General features: G+C 51.2%; 1 protein-coding gene across 1 annotated transcript in view; it reads left to right on the top strand.

The window, feature by feature from the left end:
• LOC147689374 (uncharacterized) overlaps window positions 1-5,557 on the top strand; it is a 29,457-nt gene extending 23,900 nt beyond the window's left edge. Inside the window, exon 2 of the mRNA XM_086940077.1 lies at window positions 2,391-5,557. Within this exon, the coding sequence (XP_086796203.1) occupies window positions 2,575-3,942 (1,368 nt within the window). The 5' untranslated portion in view covers window positions 2,391-2,574 and the 3' untranslated portion in view covers window positions 3,943-5,557. The remainder of the gene's footprint in view (window positions 1-2,390) is intronic.
• The last annotated feature ends 14,432 nt before the right edge of the window (window positions 5,558-19,989 follow it).

Consider the following 19,989-nt stretch of genomic DNA (forward strand, 5'->3'; position numbering starts at 1 on the left):
TCTATATATCACAGGACGGATGCCCGGTCACCCATTATGATGTGGACGCTTTGCTGACCTATACTACGACGCCGCCATTGCTTGTTGAACTGTTGGTCTGTTTGTGATCGAGCCTGAGCTGCTTTGTGCGAGTCGGGAGGGGCGGGAGTCTGGTTGTGTTGACTTTCCCCCGTCTTTTCCCTTATGTGGGTATTCCTGGGGCGACAGGCACGTTAGTTGGGGGGGAGGGCCGTAGCCTCTTCGACGTGCAGGGTGGGGGGGTTGGGGCTTGATTTTCGTTTCTTTTTGTTTCTATGGCCTCTTCTTCTTGTTCTTTCTCTTGTTTCTCTTCTTCTTTCTTATATATCTTGGGTCGGACGGGGGGTCAGGGGTTGGTTCTTTCCGGGATGATTTTTGCGCCTTGCGTTTATGTCTTTATCGCATAGTTTATTGATTCTATGGCTAAGATATCGATTTTACTGCATAGTCACTGAATGATTACATATCCTGCTTTTCCTTCCCTCCTATACTTCTATCGGAGGGCGCATATCCTGTCTACGAATTGTTTCACGTAATATGTGCTTTTTTGTAGGTCGTCTGATCCTTTCATTGATGCTATAGAATGAACCCTCTTACATCCTATAATACCATAGACAAGCTAGATTGCAACTCCTGAGGTGATATATTGATTGGGCGGGCGCTAACTGGGGCGACATGCACTTCCACGCTTGTGTGTCTTGCTTGTAATGACTTACGCCAGTATCTTGATAACGCTGTTTCACTTGTGGATATCCTGCTATGTTGCTCGCCCTCTCAGCTACCCGGTCTGACTTTAGGACGATTCGCCAAAATTACAAAATGAAACCCTCTTTATCCTTTTCCTGTGGTTCCTTGCCAGTATATCGTAGTGTTGTTACTTCAGTCATCTATTGCAGCGCAAGGTCACTTGGAATGTTTTACAGTGTCATAGCGGCCGGCCCGCAGTGGTTTTAGGCAGACGCTGTGTACTATGTTTACGATAAATAAAGGTTTTCAAAAAAAAAATTAAAAAAAATAGGGGACCTAGGTAGTGGCCCACCGGTTTTCGGGCCAGGCAGCCGCCTGGGCTAGGCGCTCAAAGTTCGTGAAGAAGTAATCGGGGTCCTCTCCGGGAACGTACTTCTGTAATACGACTGAGGGCAGGGAGGTGACGGGTCTTTGTTGCCCCATAACAGTTGTGAGTTTCTCGAGGGCTTGGTCCTGCGCGGTACCCTGGCCCTTCAGTACGTCATGTAGCTGTCCCGATCGTCTTCAGCCGTCTTGAGGAACCTCTCCATCATCTTCCCCAGTTGCTCCTGGCATTCTGCCAGTTGTTTGACTGCGGCCTCCATGCCTCCGGGATATCCCACTTCTGACACCACTTGTGGACTTGGGGAACGGGCGGACCGGAATAACAGGTGGGGAGGCCGAATATAGTGAGCTATGTCTGAGGTTTTTATTCAACAGATGAACAGATGCACAAAGTCACAATGAAGGTAGGGTTGGTTGACTTGGCTGATGACCAGGCTCGACGAGGTGGTTTGTGGATCAAGTCCTGCTTCTCCTTTTTCACCAGTAGTCTCCTCGGTATGGTACTGGGACTCCTCGGAGGCTTGGAAAAGGAGAGAAGCGTAAGGGCTTTAGTCCGAGCAAAACAGTCGGAATACTTCCACCTACACCCGGGAGTGAGAGGTTTACGAAAGAGTGCCGGTGAGGGAGGGATGGTAAGGGGAGGTGGAAGAGGCAAGGAAGAGAGGGGAGGGAAGAGAGGTGCCAGGTGCTGGGCAGTGCTCGGGCTTTATACAGTGCGCGTGAAAAAGGGGATAAATATACAGTGTCTCTGTGCGCGTGAATCCTACGCTATATACAACTCTATATACAACTCTATATACAGGAGGGGGCACTGAGAAAGGGTGACGTGTACTCACGTGCCCCGCCGCAACTCTCGTCCGAGTTGCGGCCGCTCTCCAGCCACCTCCTGAGGACGCCACCAGTCCTCCGTCCAGACGTCCTCGTCCTCGCTTCGGTCTAGCCGTGCTGCGCCGCTCTCTGTCGGGGGTTCGTCGCTCTCTGCTGCCTCCTGCCACGAGTCGGTTGCTCCGAACGCCTCTCCTTCGTCCTCGGGGCTTTTTCTATCTTCCGGCTTGTTGTCTGTCCGACCACTTCCGGGGTCAGGGGCGGGTGCTTCCGGGTCGTTCGGGGTCGTCCTGTTTCCGCTTCCGGGATCGCTGGCGAGTGTTTCCGGTCCTTCAAGCTCGGGTGTCGGTACCTGCAGGGGACGAGAAAGAGAAGGAGTCCTGGGTGACCGAGATGTTAATCGACCGGGCGCGGGGGACAGGACCCCCGCGCTCGGACATCGCTGTAGAGAGGTATGTGCCGCTTCCGTTCCACAGTCGTCTTCTGTTATGGCTGAAGCGCCTTCAGGATAAGGACGCAGTTTTGTCAGACGCAGAAAGTTTCCAGTCAGGTCCCTCTACTGTGGCTTCCAAGCGTGGCAGTGTTCAGGAGTTACCATCTCCTTTTCTAAAGAAGAAAAATCTGGCCTTAACTGTAGCTCCAGTAAAACCTACTGCTACTATGACTGCTGTGTCTACGCCCACGAGACCTGGCTCTCAGGCGTCTTTTCCAGCCTCTATAAGTGTTGTTACACTTATGACAGCGCGGTCGTCGACGGGCTCGTCGACGACCATTCCATCGACGAGATTGGCTGCTGTGGCTTCGTCGACGACTACTGTCACAACGACGTCGTCGTCGTCGACGAGGTTATCGTCGACGGCTTTCACGACTACGAAAGCCTCTACCTCTTCAGTCTCATTGACGATTCTTATTTTATCGTCGACGAAGAAGCCAACGTCGACGATTCCGTCGACGTCGAAGATCCCGTCGACTGCAAAGTTCCCGTCGACGGCGAAGTCTCCGTCGACGTTGAAGACTCCGTCGACGTCGAAGACTCCGTCGACGGCGAAGACTCCGTCGACGGCGAAGACTCCGTCGACGGCGAAGACCCCATCGACGTCGAAGACCCCGTGGACCAGCTCGTCGACGACAGCTTCGTCGACGGCGAAGATATCATCCAAGGATTCGACGACGATCCCGTCCACGAAAACACCGTCGACGGTTGTATCAAAGCATTCGACGTCGACGAATTCATCCAAGACATCACCGTCTCCGACGACTGTTTCTAAATCATCGTCGTCGATGACTGCTCCAGTTCAAATATCTACGTCAACGGCTGTGTCGACGACAGCTTTACCTTTACCTTCAGGGACACAGCAAGAGGACGCAGCATCCACTACAGGATCACTGTCCTTCGCCAATATGCCCTTAGTGCCTTTGGACATTTCAGCCCCTACAGTCATTACGGAGTCTTCTGTCAGCAATGTTGAGGATTCTGCTCTCCAATTGCCAACTCCTACTCTTCAGCCACCTTCTCCATTGTTCATAACAGACCATGAAACGGAATCCGTTGCGGACGACACTGTTTATGGTGATGCTCAAAGTCCATCGGATTTGATTATCAAGTGTCAGGACACTAGTTCTGAAGAGGATGAGGATGAGGCTGTAGCCCAGCAAGAAGAACAATATGTGCAGGTTCGTATGGCGACTTTTCCAGTATCGCTATTTTCCAACCTCCAACATATGTTGGATGATTACAATAAGAGATTTCCTCCTACCCCCCAGGGTACTCCGGGACATGTTACCTCTGAGACCACAATATCTTTTCAGCCTCAGCAAACTCCTCCGAGGCAGGCTACTCCATCAGAAGAGCCATGTCCAGCTATCCCCACTAATTCACAACGAGATGTGGATGATGAGTCAGAGCCGGAAAGAGAGGAAGGGGAAGTTAATCAAGATACAGATGATGAACAGGATCCAGATATGGCAGAATTCGATGACTATCGAATACAGACACCCTCGCCACAACAGGGCGATTCCAGTGATTAACCTCCGGTTGACATCGCTAGTTTCCATAAATTGATGGATAAAGCGGCAGACCGCTTCAAATTACCTAGAGTGCAGCGAAAAGGAAGACTGCTTTCTTTATGATTTTAAGAACCAGCCTTATAAGCAGGTCCATACCATACCAATTATCGAGTTTGTTTGGAAGGAGGGAATGAAGATCATGCAGGCTCCTAACTCCTTGCCTGCTCAAATTCCTCGATAGGAAAAGAAATATAAGGCCCCAGCGGGCTCGCCTGCCTGTTTGCTCTCGCATCCTAAGCCAGATTCCGTAGTGACTCAGGCAGCGCAGCGTCGGGCGCGTAACCCGGCAGCTCCTATCACTTCCCCTCCTGATAGAGAGGGTCGACGTTTGGATGCAATTGGGAAAAAGTTTTCGTCCATGGCATCTACTTCAGCCCGTGCCGCTAATGCTTTGGCCATTTTAGGTCGTTTCAACCGACAAATGTGGTCAGACATTTCCGTGCTGATTGCGTTAATTCCGGAAACATCCAGAGCGGAAGCGCACCAGATCCTTCAAGAAGGGCAAAGGGCTTCAGAGGAAATAATTGACTATGCTGTGGACGTTGCGGGTACTGCCTTCCGTATCCTTGCCAGTGCTGCGGCGCTCCGACGCCAGGGTTGGCTGAAATCCACGTCGTTCCGACAAGAGGTCCAGTCAAAAATACTTGACATGCCGGATGACGGAGAGTCTTTGTTTGGTTCTCACATCGATGAGTCGTTGGAGTCCATAAAGAAAGATACCGACACGGCAAAGTTGCTTGGTCCTTACAGTTCAAGAAGCAGCCTTTTCGTGGAGCACGTGGACGGGGCACCTGTCCAATTTTTCACGAGGAGGACAATCACAGTACCGCCAGTACAATCAGGGGAATCAGCGTTACTCAAACCAGCAATCTTCTCGTCAGCAACACTCCAAGCCCAATAGAGGAAAGACTAACTATAGAGGATCCAACAACAACAACAAACGTCAATGACTTTCAAGTTCAGCAGAAAGTTGGAGGGCGAATCTCGCAGTTTTACTCCCAGTGGTCTTTGATAACATCAGACCAATGGGTTTTGGACATTGTGCGCAAGGGTCATGCCTTGGCGTTCACAGAGTTTCCTCCACATTCTCCGCCTTCGGGCCCGCCACCTCCCCATCTAGAGGAACTGCAACATCAAGTTCTTCTTTTATTAACAAAGGGTGCAGTCGAAGTGGTTCCTGTATCTCAGCGAGGGAAAGGTTTCTACTCAAGGTTTTTCCTCATTCTAAAAAAGACGGGCGAGTGGCGACCCATTATGGACTTGAGAGCTCTCAATCTATTCCTCAAACAACAATCTTTCCGCATGTTGACGTTATCGGAAGTCTTATGACTTCTCTGCAGCGGAGATTTCTTAACGACAATAGACTATTTTCATGTGCCAATTATCCATCAACATCGGCAATACTTGAGATTCAAGGTGGGTCACATTCACTATCAGTTCAGAGTCCTACCTTTTGGCCTCCGATCAGCTCCTCGTGTCTTCACGAAGGTTCTGGCTCCGGTCATGGCTCATCTGCGTCTTCAGGGAGTTCAGATATTTCCTTACCTGGACGATTGTCTTCTAAAATCCCAATCCTCGCAACAGTTGGCTCACGACACACATTTATGCCAACACCTGTTCAAGTCTCTAGGGTTGACCATCAATGTGGAGAAGTCACACTTCACACCTCTGCGGAAAAGGAACTTCCTCGGAGCAATCCTAGACACAAACTTGTCAAAAGCCTTCGTCTCCATCGAACGGCGCCAGAAGATAGTTCATCTGGTCTCAATCGTCAAGTCAAAGCAGTCAGTTTCTGTGCGAATGTTAAAATCGTTTCTGGGGATGGCATCATCTTGTATCGCACTGATCCCAAATTGCAGGTTACGTACCCGTCCTGTACAGGAGGAATTGGACCTGCAATGGCGTCAAGTGTCGGGGTCGTTCAACGATCAAGTGACGGTCACACCCCGCATGAAGACCAGTCTGCTCTGGTGGGAACAACCAGCTAATCTAGACGAAGGGATTTATTTCCTTGCCCAGTCTCCGGATCTGACATTGACCACGCATGCGTCCATGGAAGGTTGGGGTGCTCATCTCCTGGACCTTTCCATCAAGGGCAAATGGACGGCGATTCAGCGAACCTGGCATATCAATCGGCTGGAGTTGATGGCAATCTTCCTAGCGCTCAAAGCATTCTTGCCCGTAGTGCAGGGGGAGTCGGTGCTGGTTCAAACAGACAACACCACCAGCATGCACTACATGAACAAACAGGGCGGCACACGATCTCAGCCACTGTCTCGTCTAGCTCAAAAAATTTGGGAATGGGCACTTCGTCACAACATTTCTTTGATGGCAGTCCATCTGCCGGGGGTATCCAACATACTGGCAGATTCCCTGAGCAGGTCCGTGTCATCCACTCACGAATGGGAGTTGCATCAACCAACTCTAGACCTGGTGTTCCGCCGATGGGGTCATCCCAGGATAGACCTCTTTGCAACCCCAGTGAATCGGAAGTGCCAATCTTTCGCAAGTTGGCATCCTCATCCAGAGTCCAGCGGAAATGCCCTACTCATGGATTGGAGCGGACTGTTTGCTTATGCATTTCCACCGATCCCGTTGGTGCCAAGAACGTTGTGGAAGATGCGCAGGCAACCCTGCCGCTTGATTCTGATCGCTCCACGTTGGCCCAGACAGGCTTGGTTTTCGGAACTCCTTCTACTGTCACAATGCACGTCCATTCATCTGTATCCACGTCCGGACCTCCTGACGATGGACGACGGTCAAATTTGCCATCCAGACCCATCGACGCTTCAATTGTCGGCATGGAACCTGAGTACGTTGAATTTGCCTCCTTAAGTATGCCCCAAGAATGCAGAGACATTCTAGCGTCTGCTAGAGCTCCATCAACCATCAAGACATATAAGCTAAAGTGGAAGCGTTTCTGTCATTGGTGCGCTGCATCCAATGTTCACCCAATTGACTCCACTCCAGAGCAACTTTTGCCTTTCTTTCTGAGCCTCGCTCAGTCTGGTCTCTCTCATGCCACCTTGAGAGTTTTTCTGGCGGCTATCTCACGCTAACGCCATGATGGCTCAACGTCTCTCTGTTCATCCAGAATCATCCGACAGTTCTTTAAAAGACTTTTCAGGAAGTTTCCTCCGATAAGGCGCCCTCCTCCGGCATGGCACCTCAACGTGGTATTGTCACAACTTATGAAGCCTCCATTTGAGCCGATTCACCGAGCACACATTAAGTATCTTACCTGGAAGGTTGCTTTACTTTTGGCTTTAACATCGTCTCGTTGTGTAAGTGACCTTCACGCTTTCACGATCAAGCCTCCGTATTTACAGTTTAAGCCAGATGGAGTGTCACTTCGTACCAATCCTTCGTTTTTGCCGAAAGTACCTACTGACTTCCATTTGAACGAACCTGTCTTCTTAAACTTTTTTCCCGGATCCTAAATCTCCGGCAGAACAACGACTACATTCTTTAGACATCAAGCGTTGTCTAAAATTCTACATTTCAAGGACCACCCCTTTCCGTAAATCCGATCAGCTATTTATAGCATATGAACAGCTGCGGAAGGGGCATTCAGTGACTAAACAAACAGTTGCAAGATGGCTCTCTTCAGCCATATCCTTTTGTCACCAGCAGGCTGGCAGGCCTCTACAGCGTCCAGTGAAGGCACATTCAACGAGAGCGATGGCGTCATCCACCGCGTTGTTTGCTGGGGTGCCTCTACACCAGATTTGTCGGGCAGCGACATAGTCCAGCAGGCACACCTTTACCAGACATTATTGTTTGGAAGCTATCAACGAAGCGGATACCGCACTGGGGCAAGTAGTGCTTCGTCATCTTTTCAAATAAGGTGAGCCTCTGTTCCCTCCTCCATTTCTTTTGAGATTTCTAATGCTTTTAAGCTATATGTTGTTCTTTTCAAGTGTTAAGAATATATTGCAATCTCAGCTTCTAAGGAGGTTACTGCTATCTATTCTATTCAAAAGGGGGTGGTATGGACGGAGCATCTGAACCAATCAAACACTCACACCCAGTCAAAAGATCTGGGTTTAATCCATCACCGTTCTTTAGCCCACTCTGCCACCCCAGTTCAGACATGGCTATATGCAAATCAGTCTGACCCTGTGCCTCATGGGAACAGTCCAGCCCGAACTGCCAAGCCATGCCTTCCCTGGACCGGAAACAAGCTTCCGAGGACCGGTTTCTGGCATTCCAGCCGTCTTCAGCCCGGCTTGCTTGAATCCAGTGGCAAAGTGAGCAAGGGACTCACGTCTGAGCATACCCTGCCACACTTATGGTGGCCAAAAGCGGTACAAAAGGGGGTGGTATGGACGGAGCATCTGAACCAATCAAACACTCACACCCAGTCAAAAGATCTGGGTTTAATCCATCACCGTTCTTTAGCCCACTCTGCCACCCCAGTTCAGACAAGGCTATATGCAAATCAGTCTGACCCTGTGCCTCATGGGAACAGTCCAGTCCGAACTGCCAAGCCATGCCTTCCCTGGACCGGAAACAAGCTTCTGAGGACCGGTTTCTGGCATTCCAGCCGTCTTCAGCCTGGCTTGCTTGAATCCAGTGGCAAAGTGAGCAAGGGACTCACGTCTGAGCATACCCTGCCACACTTATGGTGGCCAAAAGCGGTACAAAAGGGGGTGGTATGGACGGAGCATCTGAACCAATCAAACACTCACACCCAGTCAAAAGATCTGGGTTTAATCCATCACCGTTCTTTAGCCCACTCTGCCACCCCAGTTCAGACATGGCTATATGCAAATCAGTCTGACCCTGTGCCTCATGGGAACAGTCCAGCCCGAACTGCCAAGCCATGCCTTCCCTGGACCGGAAACAAGCTTCCGAGGACCGGTTTCTGGCATTCCAGCCGTCTTCAGCCCGGCTTGCTTGAATCCAGTGGCAAAGTGAGCAAGGGACTCACGTCTGAGCATACCCTGCCACACTTATGGTGGCCAAAAGCGGTACAAAATGGGGTGGTATGGACTGAGCATCTGAACCAATCAAACACTCACACCCAGTCAAAAGATCTGGGTTTAAAAAGATGGATTTTGGCCCAGATCTTTTGACTGGGGGAGTGTGTGACATTGATCCACATTCAGTCCATCACTTGTTGTTTTTGCAATTGTTTTTGCAATTACCGCCCTAAGTGCGCTGGGGATGCCCAGACGTGGGTCCCAGGCACTCCACACCACTTGGAGTCAAGCTAGCCGGGCTGATGAGAGGTGTTACCTCGAAACCGGTCCGGTCCTCGGATGCTTGATTCCGTTCTGGGAAGGACATGGCTTTTGTAGTTCGGACTGGACTGTTCCCATGGGGCAACAGGGTCAGAGCTGATTTGCATATCGCCATTGTCTAACCCAGGGTGGTGTGGAGTGCAAAAAAACGATGGATTTTGGCCCAGATCTTTTGACTGGGGGAGTGTGTGACATTGATCCACATTCAGTCCATCACTTGTTGTTTTTGCAATTGCCGCCCTAAGTGCGCTGAGGATGCCCAGACGTGGGTCCCAGGCACTCCACACCACTTGGAGTCAAGCTAGCCGGGCTGATGAGAGGTGTTACCTCGAAACCGGTCCGGTCCTCGGATGCTTGATTCCGTTCTGGGAAGGACATGGCTTTTGTAGTTCGGACTGGACTGTTCCCATGGGGCAACAGGGTCAGAGCTGATTTGCATATCGCCATTGTCTAACCCAGGGTGGTGTGGAGTGCAAAAAAAACGATGGATTTTGGCCCAGATCTTTTGACTGGGGGAGTGTGTGACATTGATCCACATTCAGTCCATCACTTGTTGTTTTTGCATCTATTCTATTCAAGCATGTGAATCTATGAAAGACACCCCTAATACTGGAGAAGAACAATTGTTACTTACCTGTAAACAGGTGGTTCTCCAGTATTGGTGTCTTTCATAGATTCACATGCGACCCTCCCTCCTCCCCTCAGAGGCTCTTTTCTCATACTCTTTTATTACTTGTGCTACGAAAATCTGAGGGCTTGAGCTTCTGAGGAGAAGGTTCTAGAGGGTGCTTGAGCCTCATTGGCTGCAGTTTGGACTAACATAATGACACTGATATGTTGCAAATGAGTTTTCTCTCTCTAATGCATTCCTATGTAGGAACCATTGTTGAGGTTTTTCAGTGTATATTTTATCTGTTTTATTATGTATTATGATATTACATATATATATATATATATTAGCATTATTGCTATTTTATGTACCGTGGGACTCCCACTTCGACGACGGGGAATATTCAAGCATGTGAATCTATGAAAGTCACCAATACTGGAGAACCACCTGTTTACAGGTAAGTAACAATTGTTCGTATGGTGCAAAGATGACTATGTATTTGTACTTCCTGCAGGTGCTTTTTGGTATTTTGTTTTTTTTCTTTCTCTCAGGTGTATTGTCTCTGGCCTGCAATGTATTATGATTATGGTTTCTGATTATTAGTGTTGTAGTTTGCTTTTTGTGCTTCTGTGTTTCGCTGTGTGTGCAAAGAAAATCTTAATAAAAATATATTTTTTTAAAAATAAAAAAATAAGCTGCTTAGCAGCCCCAAGCATGTGAAGTGCTAAAATCCAATCATTGCGGGTGAGCGCCTTTAAGCTGGCAGGTTTGACACCCAAAAGGATCGTGCTTGTGGCTCAGGGAGGGGGAACCCCAACACCATTTTAATATGGCTCAGGACCTCCTTCCAGAACAGAGACAGGACTGGGCAGGCCTACCAAAGGTGTAGGAAATCTCCAGATGCAGTTGAACACCTCCAGCACAAGGGAGAAGAGGCAGGAAACATCTTGTGCAATCGAGTGGGCATATAGTACCATTGTGTCATGATTTTGTATGCATTTTCTTGCTACGGAATACTGCGATATACCTTGGGGATATCTTGCCATAGGTGGTTCCACTGCAGAGGCGTGATTTCCGCGGTAGACGTCAACTGCCATTGACTTTGGTATGGATGGGAAGGCGTTTCCAGGGGGTGTTGTAGGATCTGGTAAATCAATCAATCAATCAATCAATACATTTGTAGAGCGCGCTACTCACCTGTTAGGGTCTCAAGGCACTGTGGGGAGGGGGGAGGGATGCTGCTATTGCTCGAAGAGCCAGGTCTTGAGGTGTTTCCTGAAGGTGAGATTGTCCTGGGTCAGTCGTAGGTGTGCGGGGAGGGAGTTCCATGTCTTGGCTGCCAGGTAGGAGAACGATCTTCCTCCGGTGGTGGTTCTGCGAATCCGTGGGACGGTGGCGAGGGCGAGGCTGGTGGACCGGAGCTGGCGCGTAGGGGTGTAGAACGAGAGGCGGTTGTTGAGGTATTCGGGGCCCATGTTGTGGAGCGCTTTCTGTGCGTGGGTGAGCAGCCTGAACGTGATCCTCATGCTAACAGGGAGCCAGTGCAGGTTTCTCAGGTGGGCGGATATGTGGCTGTGGCGAGGGATGTCGAGGATGAGTCGTGCGAAGGAGTTCTGTATGCGCTGAAGGCGTTTTTGCAGTTTGGCTGTGGTTCCTGCGTGAAGGGCGTTCCCGTAGTCCAGTCGGCTGGTGACGAGGGCCTGGGTGACCGTCTTTCTGGTTTCGGTGGGGATCCACCGGAAGATCTTTCGAAGCATGCGCAGGGTGTTGAAACAAGCGGACGAGACTGCGTTGACTTGCTTGGTCATCGTGAGGGAGGAGTCCAGGATGAAACCCAGGTTGCGTGCGTGGTCCGTGGGTGTTGGTGCAGTGCCCAGCGTCGCCGGCCACCAGGATTCGTGCCAGGCAGATGAGGATTGTCCGAGGATGAGGACCTCCGTCTTGTCCGAGTTGAGCTTCAGACGGCTGTGCTTCAGACATTCTGCGAGATCTTTCATTCCGTCCTGGAAGTTGGTTTTGGCGGTGAATGGGTCTTTGGTGAAGGAGAGTATAAGTTGGGTGTCGTCGGCGTAGGAGATGATGTTAATGTTTGCGGGCGAGGGGGCTCATGTAGATATTGAAGAGGGTTGGGCTGAGTGAGGAGCCTTGGGGTACGCTGCAGATGATCTTGGTGGCCTCGGAGCGGAAGGGAGGGAGGCGGACTCTCTGTGTTCTGTCGGAGAGGAACGATGTGATCCAGTCCAGGGCCTTTCCTTGGATCCCAGTGTTGTAGAGGTGGGTTATTAGGGTGTGGTGGCAGATGGTATCAAAGGCTGCCGAGAGGTCAGGGAGGATGAGAGCGTCTGTCTCTCCGTTGTCCATCAGGGTCCTGATGTCATCGGTGGCTGCGATGAGGGCGGTCTTGGTGCTGTAATTGGCTCGAAATCCGGACTGGGATGGGTCGAGCGAGTTGTTTGCTTCGAGGAATGCAGTCAGCTGTTTATTGACGGTTTTCTCAATGACTTTAGCTGGGAAGGGGAGAAGAGAGATGGGGCGGAAGTTCTTGAGGTCTTTAGGGTCCGCTGTTGGTTTCTTCAGAAGGGCGTTGATTTCTGAGTGTTTCCAGCTTTCAGGGAATGTGGCTGACGTGAAGGAGCTGTTGATGACGTTCTGGAGGTGGGGTGCGATGATGGTGTCGGCTTTGTTGAAGATATGATGAGGGCATGGGTCGGAAAGGGAGCCCGAGTGGATGGTGTTCATGACGTGGGTGGTGTCTCCAGTGCTGATGGGGTTCCAAGCGCTGAGGCTGGTGGTGGGGGTCGTGGATTTGGTGGCTGGATGTGGAGTCTGGGGCCCAAAGCTGTTGTGTATAGCTGCAATCTTGCAGTGGAAGAAAGTGGCGAGGGAGTTGCAGAGGTCTTGCGACGGTGTGAAGTCGTTGCTGGCGTTGGGGTTGGAGAGCTCTTTGACGATGCTGAAGAGTTCCTTGTTGTTGTGGGTGTTGTTGTCCAGCCGCTCTTTGAACGATGTCCTTTTGGTGGTGCGGATCATCTGGTGGTATTCGCGGGTGGCACTCTTGAGGGCTGTCATGTTTTCTGATGTCCGTTTGTGGCGCCAAGCTTTTTTGAGGGTTCGGCATAATTTCTTTGCGATTTTGAGGGCGTCTGTTAACCATGAGGTTTTTCTGTTGCTAGTCTTGCCTGGGGGTTTCTTAAGTGGAGCGAGGTCGTCGGCGCAGTTGGTGATCCACTGTGCGAGATTTTGTGCTGTGTTGTTGGTGTCAGGAGTGTCGACAGGAGGGTTCTGGCTCAGCGATACGGTCAGCTGGTCTGTGGTGACTTTGCTCCAGCATCTGCGGGGGATCTGTAGAGTGTTGTGGGGGGATGTGGTTTTCTTGAAGGTGAAGTGGATGCAGCTGTGGTCGGTCCAGTGTAGTCTGGTGGAGTGGCTGAAGGAGACGTGGTTGCTGGCGGAGAAGATGGGGTCGAGTGTGTGGCCAGCGAGGTGGGTGGGCGTGTCCACCAGTTGCTTGAGTCCGAGGTTGGCGAGGTTGCCGAGCAGGGTGGAGGTGTTGTTGTCGCTGTTTTTCTCCAGGTGGAAGTTCAGGTCCCCTAGGAGGATGTACTCTGGTGAGGCTAGGGCGTGCGGGCTGATGAAGTCGGCGAAGGTTTAGCTGAATTGTGTCTGTGGGCCCGGGGGTCTGTAGATGAGCGTTCCTCTGAGGGTGGTCTGGGGGTTGGTGTGGATCTGAAATTGTAGGTGTTCGGTGGCGATGAGTGTGTCTTCGGCGTTGGTCGTGACGCTGATGGTGTTCCTGTAGACTATGGCGATTCCTCCTCCAGTTTTGTAGACACGGTCCTTCCGGGTGATTTTGTAGCCGTCCGGGATGGCTATGGCGATGTCGGGGGCCGAGGAGGCGTTCATCCAGGTTTCCGTGAGGAAGGCGACGTCTGGTGCTGTTGTATCGAGGAGTTCCCAGAGTTCGATGGCGTGTTTGTGGACGGAGCGGGTGTTGGAGGATGCACTTGAGGTGGTTGTTGTTATCGTTGCTGTGTTCGGTGGGCGGGGTGCAGGTTCGGAGGCAGGTGAATTTGCAGGCTTGGCAGGTGAAGGGTCCGTGGGTGCGCCTCGGGGTGGCTCGGTGGCAGGCGGCAGTTCGTCCAGTGTTGAGTGCGATAAGGGTGGCGGTGTCGTACCTCAGTCAGGTGCCCAGGCATCGGCTGGGGCCAGGGATTCCGGCGCTGTGCGCGGTCCAGGCGCGGACGGGCACAGACGGGCTTGCCTTTGGCTCGCCTTCGGCGCACCAGCGGCTCGCCTGCTTTGCGCGTCCGCTGTGCGGTCGCTGCGCAGCCTCCATAAGAGGCGAAGTGGGAGGGAGGGGCAGCTGGGAGGCGGGAGCGGGGCGGCCAATGGGCGGGCAGGGGTATCGAAGGAAAAAGGGGGCGAGGCCGCGGGGGAACAGCGGCGGGAAGCGGGGAGCGGTGGGGCTCAGAGGGGCAGGGGCACACAGGGAGCGCCAAGAAACCAAAAATAGGAAAACAGTAAAAAATAAAGACAGTACAGGAGCAACAACAATTTACCCAACTGAATGCAAAGACTCGGGGCACACCAGCGGCGAACCCTCGTCAGCCCTCGGGTCCCAAACGGTCGAGCGGCATGGGGAGTGGCCTGGGGTCAGATCATGCTCACCTGCGCCGCGCGACCTCCTTAAGAGGCCCAGTGGGAGGGAGGGGCAGTGGGGAGGCGGAAGCGGGCGGCCAATGGGCAGGCAGGGGTATCGAAGGAAAAAGGGGGCGAGGCCGCGGGGGAATAGCGGCGGGAAGCGGGGAGCGGTGGGGCACAGAGGGGCAGGGGCACACAGGGAGCGCAAGAAACCAAAAATAGGAAAACAGTAAAAAATAAAGACAGTACAGGAGCAACAACAATCTACCGGAATGCAAAGACCCAGGGCACACCAGCGGCAAATTCTCGTCAGCCCTCGGGTCCCAGAGGGTCGAGCGGCGTGGGGAGTGACCTGGGGTCAGGTCAATCCGAGATATGAGGCCCTTTGATTCATCCAAGGAGCGGACCAGCCACTCAAAGGGGGTGAATGGGCGGGTAGCCACCTGTTGCATCTCCCACGAGGAAACCCAATGCCGCAGTTGCGCGTACTGCAGTCCCGGCCCCACTGGGAGTCGAAACTCTTCCCTGCACTGGGCAAATGTCTTGAGCGTACCCCCCCTCGTACAGCTCACCGATTACTCTGCATCCCCCTTGCGCCCATTTAGTAAAGGCTTGTGTGCGATAGGTCGGAGGGAATAATGGATTCCCTTCGATAGGAGTATGCGAGGAGGGTAATGTTGTGAGACCTCTGGGCACAGCCACCTTGTCCCAGATATCCAGGACCGTTTTAGTAGGCACTTCTGGAGCGTGCCGCTCGGTGGAGCCATGTGAGATCCCAAATGAAAATCGTCTACGCCCGCCCCAGATAAATGTAGTGAGTTCGCTCTGGAGGTCCTAGGCATTGAAATAAATATAACATTATAACTATATAACATTTGGGGAGAATCGACATCTTGATGGCATTAATTTTGCCCAGCCATGACATCATCAAGGGTTTCAACTCCCTCAGTTCCTCTAGGACCGCCCTCTTACATTCTCGCCAGTTCGCCTAGGTCCACGTATCTAAGGTGGGAGTTAGCTGTAAGCCTAGTTACCGGATGTGGTAGGTAGCCCATTGATAGAAGGGCGAGCTTCTCCAAAATTGGTATCTCCTCCTGTGGGATTGTAAGGTTGAGGGCCCAGGATTTACTATGATTGATTTTGAGGCCCGAGACCCGCTCAAAAGTCTGCAGCAGGGAGTGAAGCGCTGGGAGAGATTCTTGGGGGTGCGATAATGTGAGATAGCTCCCTTCTTAACCAGGTCCTTCACTGCAGAGATACCTATGAGGTCCCACTTGTGAACCCCAGGCTGATAGCACAGCATGCCCAGCTTTTTTGTATACCATAACGGCGTTACCTGTGAGAGGACACCTGCCCACCCCAAACGGGCATTGACTATACACCATATTTCTTATGTGTGTTGGGTAGGTCCAAAGAATTTCCTCTTGTTCTTCCTATCATTAGTGTACAGGGCCCCTAGGTAACTTGAGCGATCATTTTGATACCGGTCAAGGGCACATGCTGGGTCGTTGGGGGGGGGGGTTGATATATCCAGTGGTTGACAGTCAACAATTGCGCCACCCAGTAATAGAGTTGCAGGTCAGGCAGCGCTATACCTCCATGGTACCAGCCTTTTGTCAATTTCTTCAGTGCCACCCTGGGGCCTTCCCATCCCAAAACAGTGTGCGGATTTCACCCTCAACTGCTCTAAAATACGAGTCTGGGAGTCCGCTCCAGTTCAAGCAGGTCCTTCTCCAGCTGGACCAAGAGCTTCTGTTGCCCCAGTATTGGAACTTTCATAGATTCCCATGCTTAGAATCATTCCCCGTCATCGAAATGGGAGCCTCAGTAAATAAAAAATACCATAGTAGTGAGCACAAAGTGAAAAAATAGGCCTAGACCTCATCTCATTTTGTAGCCTATACACCTCTTTTTGTAAAAGAGACCAAATTCCTGCAATGGCCAATCAGATCAGCCTCACCCCACAGAACCTTCCTGAGAGAGCCTCAGATTTTCTACCGCACGTTGTGCAAGGGAGTCTCCGTTGAGCTCTGCTCAAGTTTCTTCACTTCTGAGTAAATATCTATAATTTTTTGCCTGTTTTTTCGTCATGTCTGACAAAGAAAAAAAATCACATTTTAGAGCCTGTGCTACCTGCTCAAAAAAGAGGTTGTTTGTTGAAGACAAACACGAAGACTGCATATACTGCTTGTACCCGGACCATAAGGCCACTGAGTGCAAGATTTGCAGGATCTTCTCCACTAAGACCTTGAGGGACAGAGAAGGCCGCCTGCTGACTTGGTTGCAAAAGATGAAGGATCGCAAGGAGGTTCTGTCTTCAAACAGTGAGGGCTCTTCTTCTGCTGTGTCATCCAGAAGATCAAAGAAGAGGGGTAGGTCTTCCCCATCAACATCTAATGAGCCCCATGTCAAGGCCTTGCCCGGGACCTCTGATAGGTCTGATAGGCCTGCTTCCCTAAAATCTCCTCACCACGGTGAAAAGGAGAGGCAGGGACAGCCTGAGGAATTGCAACCTACAAAGAAGGCTAAGAAAATCGTCTCTGTGACTTCACCAACCTCAGAGAAAGAAAGAGGGGTGAAAAGCCTTAGTCTACGCCTCAGGACATTGCTTTAGACAAGAAACAGCGTCCGTCGATGGTGAAAACTGCAGGTACGTCGATGATTCCTGTCAAGAAAGACTTGTCTCTAAAAATGGCTACGTCGACGGCATCTACACCGTCGTTGATGTTTAAGGTGCCTGATTCCTGTTCGTCGTTGACGAAGCTGACATTTTCCACGTCAACGACGATGACGACAAGAGTAGTGTCGACGGCAATGACGACGACGAGAACAACGTCGACGACGACGACGACAGCTGCCATGATTCTGACGACGAGCTCGTCGACGGCACCATCGACGATCCAACCGTCGACGACGAAAGCCATCTCACCGTCGACGACTCGGCCTTCGACGACGAGCACAGTCTCTTCGTCGGCGCCTCCGTCGACGACACAGTCGACAAAGATTCAACCGTCGACGATGTTCCCGTCGACTATGTCGTCGACGACTGGAAAAATCTGCATTTCTCAAAGGAAAAGACGTATAACTCCAGAAATGACATCTCCACGGCGGGTTACGCCGTTGCCTCCTTGATGATGACTCTGAGGAGGAGAATGACAGCACTTGTGGGCCAGCTTATAGCCCGTCAAATTACAGGAGGTCACTTCTGAGGAAGGCGAGACGGAACAACACCACTATGCTCCGCAAGACTCTTATGACCAGCAAGAGGGGCCTTGCATGCATGATCGTTCGCAGAGATCTCCACGAAGGTCCCAACAGGAGATGGTAGCGATGCCGTCCTCACTCATCTCAGACCTGCAATTAATGTTGCAGGACTATCGGAGGCGGTTTCCAACTCAACAGGAGGTTCAACACGTACGTCCTCCAACACCTCCATCTCCAGTACCACAAGCAGTGGCGGACGCCTCTTTGCCCTTAAGGATGCATGACCCAGAGCCTATGCAACGTCCTCAGGAGGTGGTTGCCGTTTGGGATGATGATGATGATGATGCCTCATCAGATGCAGATCAGCAGGGGAACCCTGACCAAGATCATAATGTGGACTGGGATCAGGATGCCCTTCAAGATCCAGATGTAACAGGGCCTAATACCGCAACTTCTCCTCCAGCAGATATTGGAGGTTTTCACAATCTCATGGAACGAGCGTCTACGAGATTTGGTCTTCCCATTACCACAGTTCAGTCTGACTGTTTTTTGTACGACTTCAAGGAACCTTTCCGTAAGTCAGTTCGTTCGATCCCCATCATTGAGCATGTCTGGTCGGAAGGATTAAAGGCTATGCAAAATCCAGCCACGGTACTCCCAGTGCTTCCCAGACTGGAGAAAAAGTTTAAGGCGCCGGAGGGCAGCCCCGCATGTCTAACAGGTGCACCAAAACCAGACTCTGTTATCTCCCAGGCCGCACAGAGTAAGTCCAAAAATCTTTCAACACCGCTAACGACACCACCTGATTTTGAGACGCCAGGGTTGACTGCGAGCCACGTGGTTTAGACAAGAAGTACAGAACAAAATTCTTGACTTACCTTATGACGGAGAGATGTTATTTGGTAAACATGTGGATGACGCCCTTCAAGGCATAAAGAAGGATACTGACACGGCTAAATCCTTGGGAACATTACAATACTGCAAAGTTCCTTTTAAGGGGGCAAGAGGAAGAGGATTTTCATCCTACAGAGGCTGCAATCAGCAACGCTACTCTTCCTACTTTCAACCTGGCCAGTCATACAAACCCCTATATTCGCAGAGGCAGAGTCAGTCGGGGTCCTTCTCTCGCCAGCCGCCGAGAGAACGTCAGGGGCAACAGAGGAAAGACAATTCTAAGAGACAATTGCGGCCATGTGGCTCTTTCTACTGTTCTTGTGCCCTCGTTAACACCAGTGGGGGGCAGGATTGCCCATTGCCTAAACAGCTGGAAGGTCATAACATCATACCAATGGGTCCTGAACATCATCAAAGGAGGACACATGTTGGAGTTTCGACATCTTCCTCCAACGAGAGCTCCAGACGCCATTACACCCAAACATCTAGGACTTCTTCGTCTCGAAGCCCACCAACTCTTCATCAAGGGGGCAATAGAGCCTGTACCTCACTCCCAAAAGGGGAAAGGGTTCTATTCCAGGTTCTTCCTGGTTCACAAAACAAAGGAGAAGTGGCGTATGATTTTAGATCCACGGGTGCTCAACACTTATCTCATCAAGTTGTCTTTCAGGATGGTCACCCTTCAGGACATTCTCCGTCTTCTCAGTCTGGATTTGGAGGATGCATATTTCCATGTGCCCATTCATCCAGCTCACAGGCAATATCTTCGATTCACAGTAGGCAAGAGCCATTTTCAATTCAGAGTACTGCCTTTTGGTCTCCGGTCCGCACCGAGGATCTTTACAAAAGTACTAGCTCCTATGGCAGCTTTTCTCAGGAAGCAGTCTTTCGAAGTCTTCCCATATCTGGACGATTGGCTAGTAAAGGCTTCTTCGTTCCAAGAAGCGTCCAGGGCAGTCACGAGCTGCAGTCAACTGTTCAAGCAGCTGGGCCTTCGGCTCAACAAGGAGAAATCGATTTTGCACCCCTCCAAAACAGCGAAATTTTTGGGTGCTATCCTAGACACAGATTGCTGCAGGGCTTACCCTTCGGAAGAGCGCCAGACCAAACTGATTCTCTCAGCTCGCCTCTGTAGGGAGGTGGATACCTGACTATGGTTGCCCCAAACTTTTTGCCTGGTGTTTTGCTGGTTTTCCGACTTAGTTGGCCTGGGCCCTGCCAATCAGGACCCCAGGCCTACTGCTCTCTCTGTAAAATGGATTCCATGTACCTTAGGTACATATCCAATTGGTACTGGGCCACCTTATCAGACCCTGTAACTCAGGGCATAGGTGTACCCAGGGCCTACCAGGGGCTGCAGCATGTATTATGCCACCCCTGGCTGGCCATCTAAATCTGACACAACTGGCTGCA

The sequence above is a fragment of the Lissotriton vulgaris genome, chromosome 10, assembly GCF_964263255.1.
Source record: "Lissotriton vulgaris chromosome 10, aLisVul1.2, whole genome shotgun sequence".
NCBI classification, from domain to species: Eukaryota; Metazoa; Chordata; class Amphibia; order Caudata; family Salamandridae; genus Lissotriton; species Lissotriton vulgaris.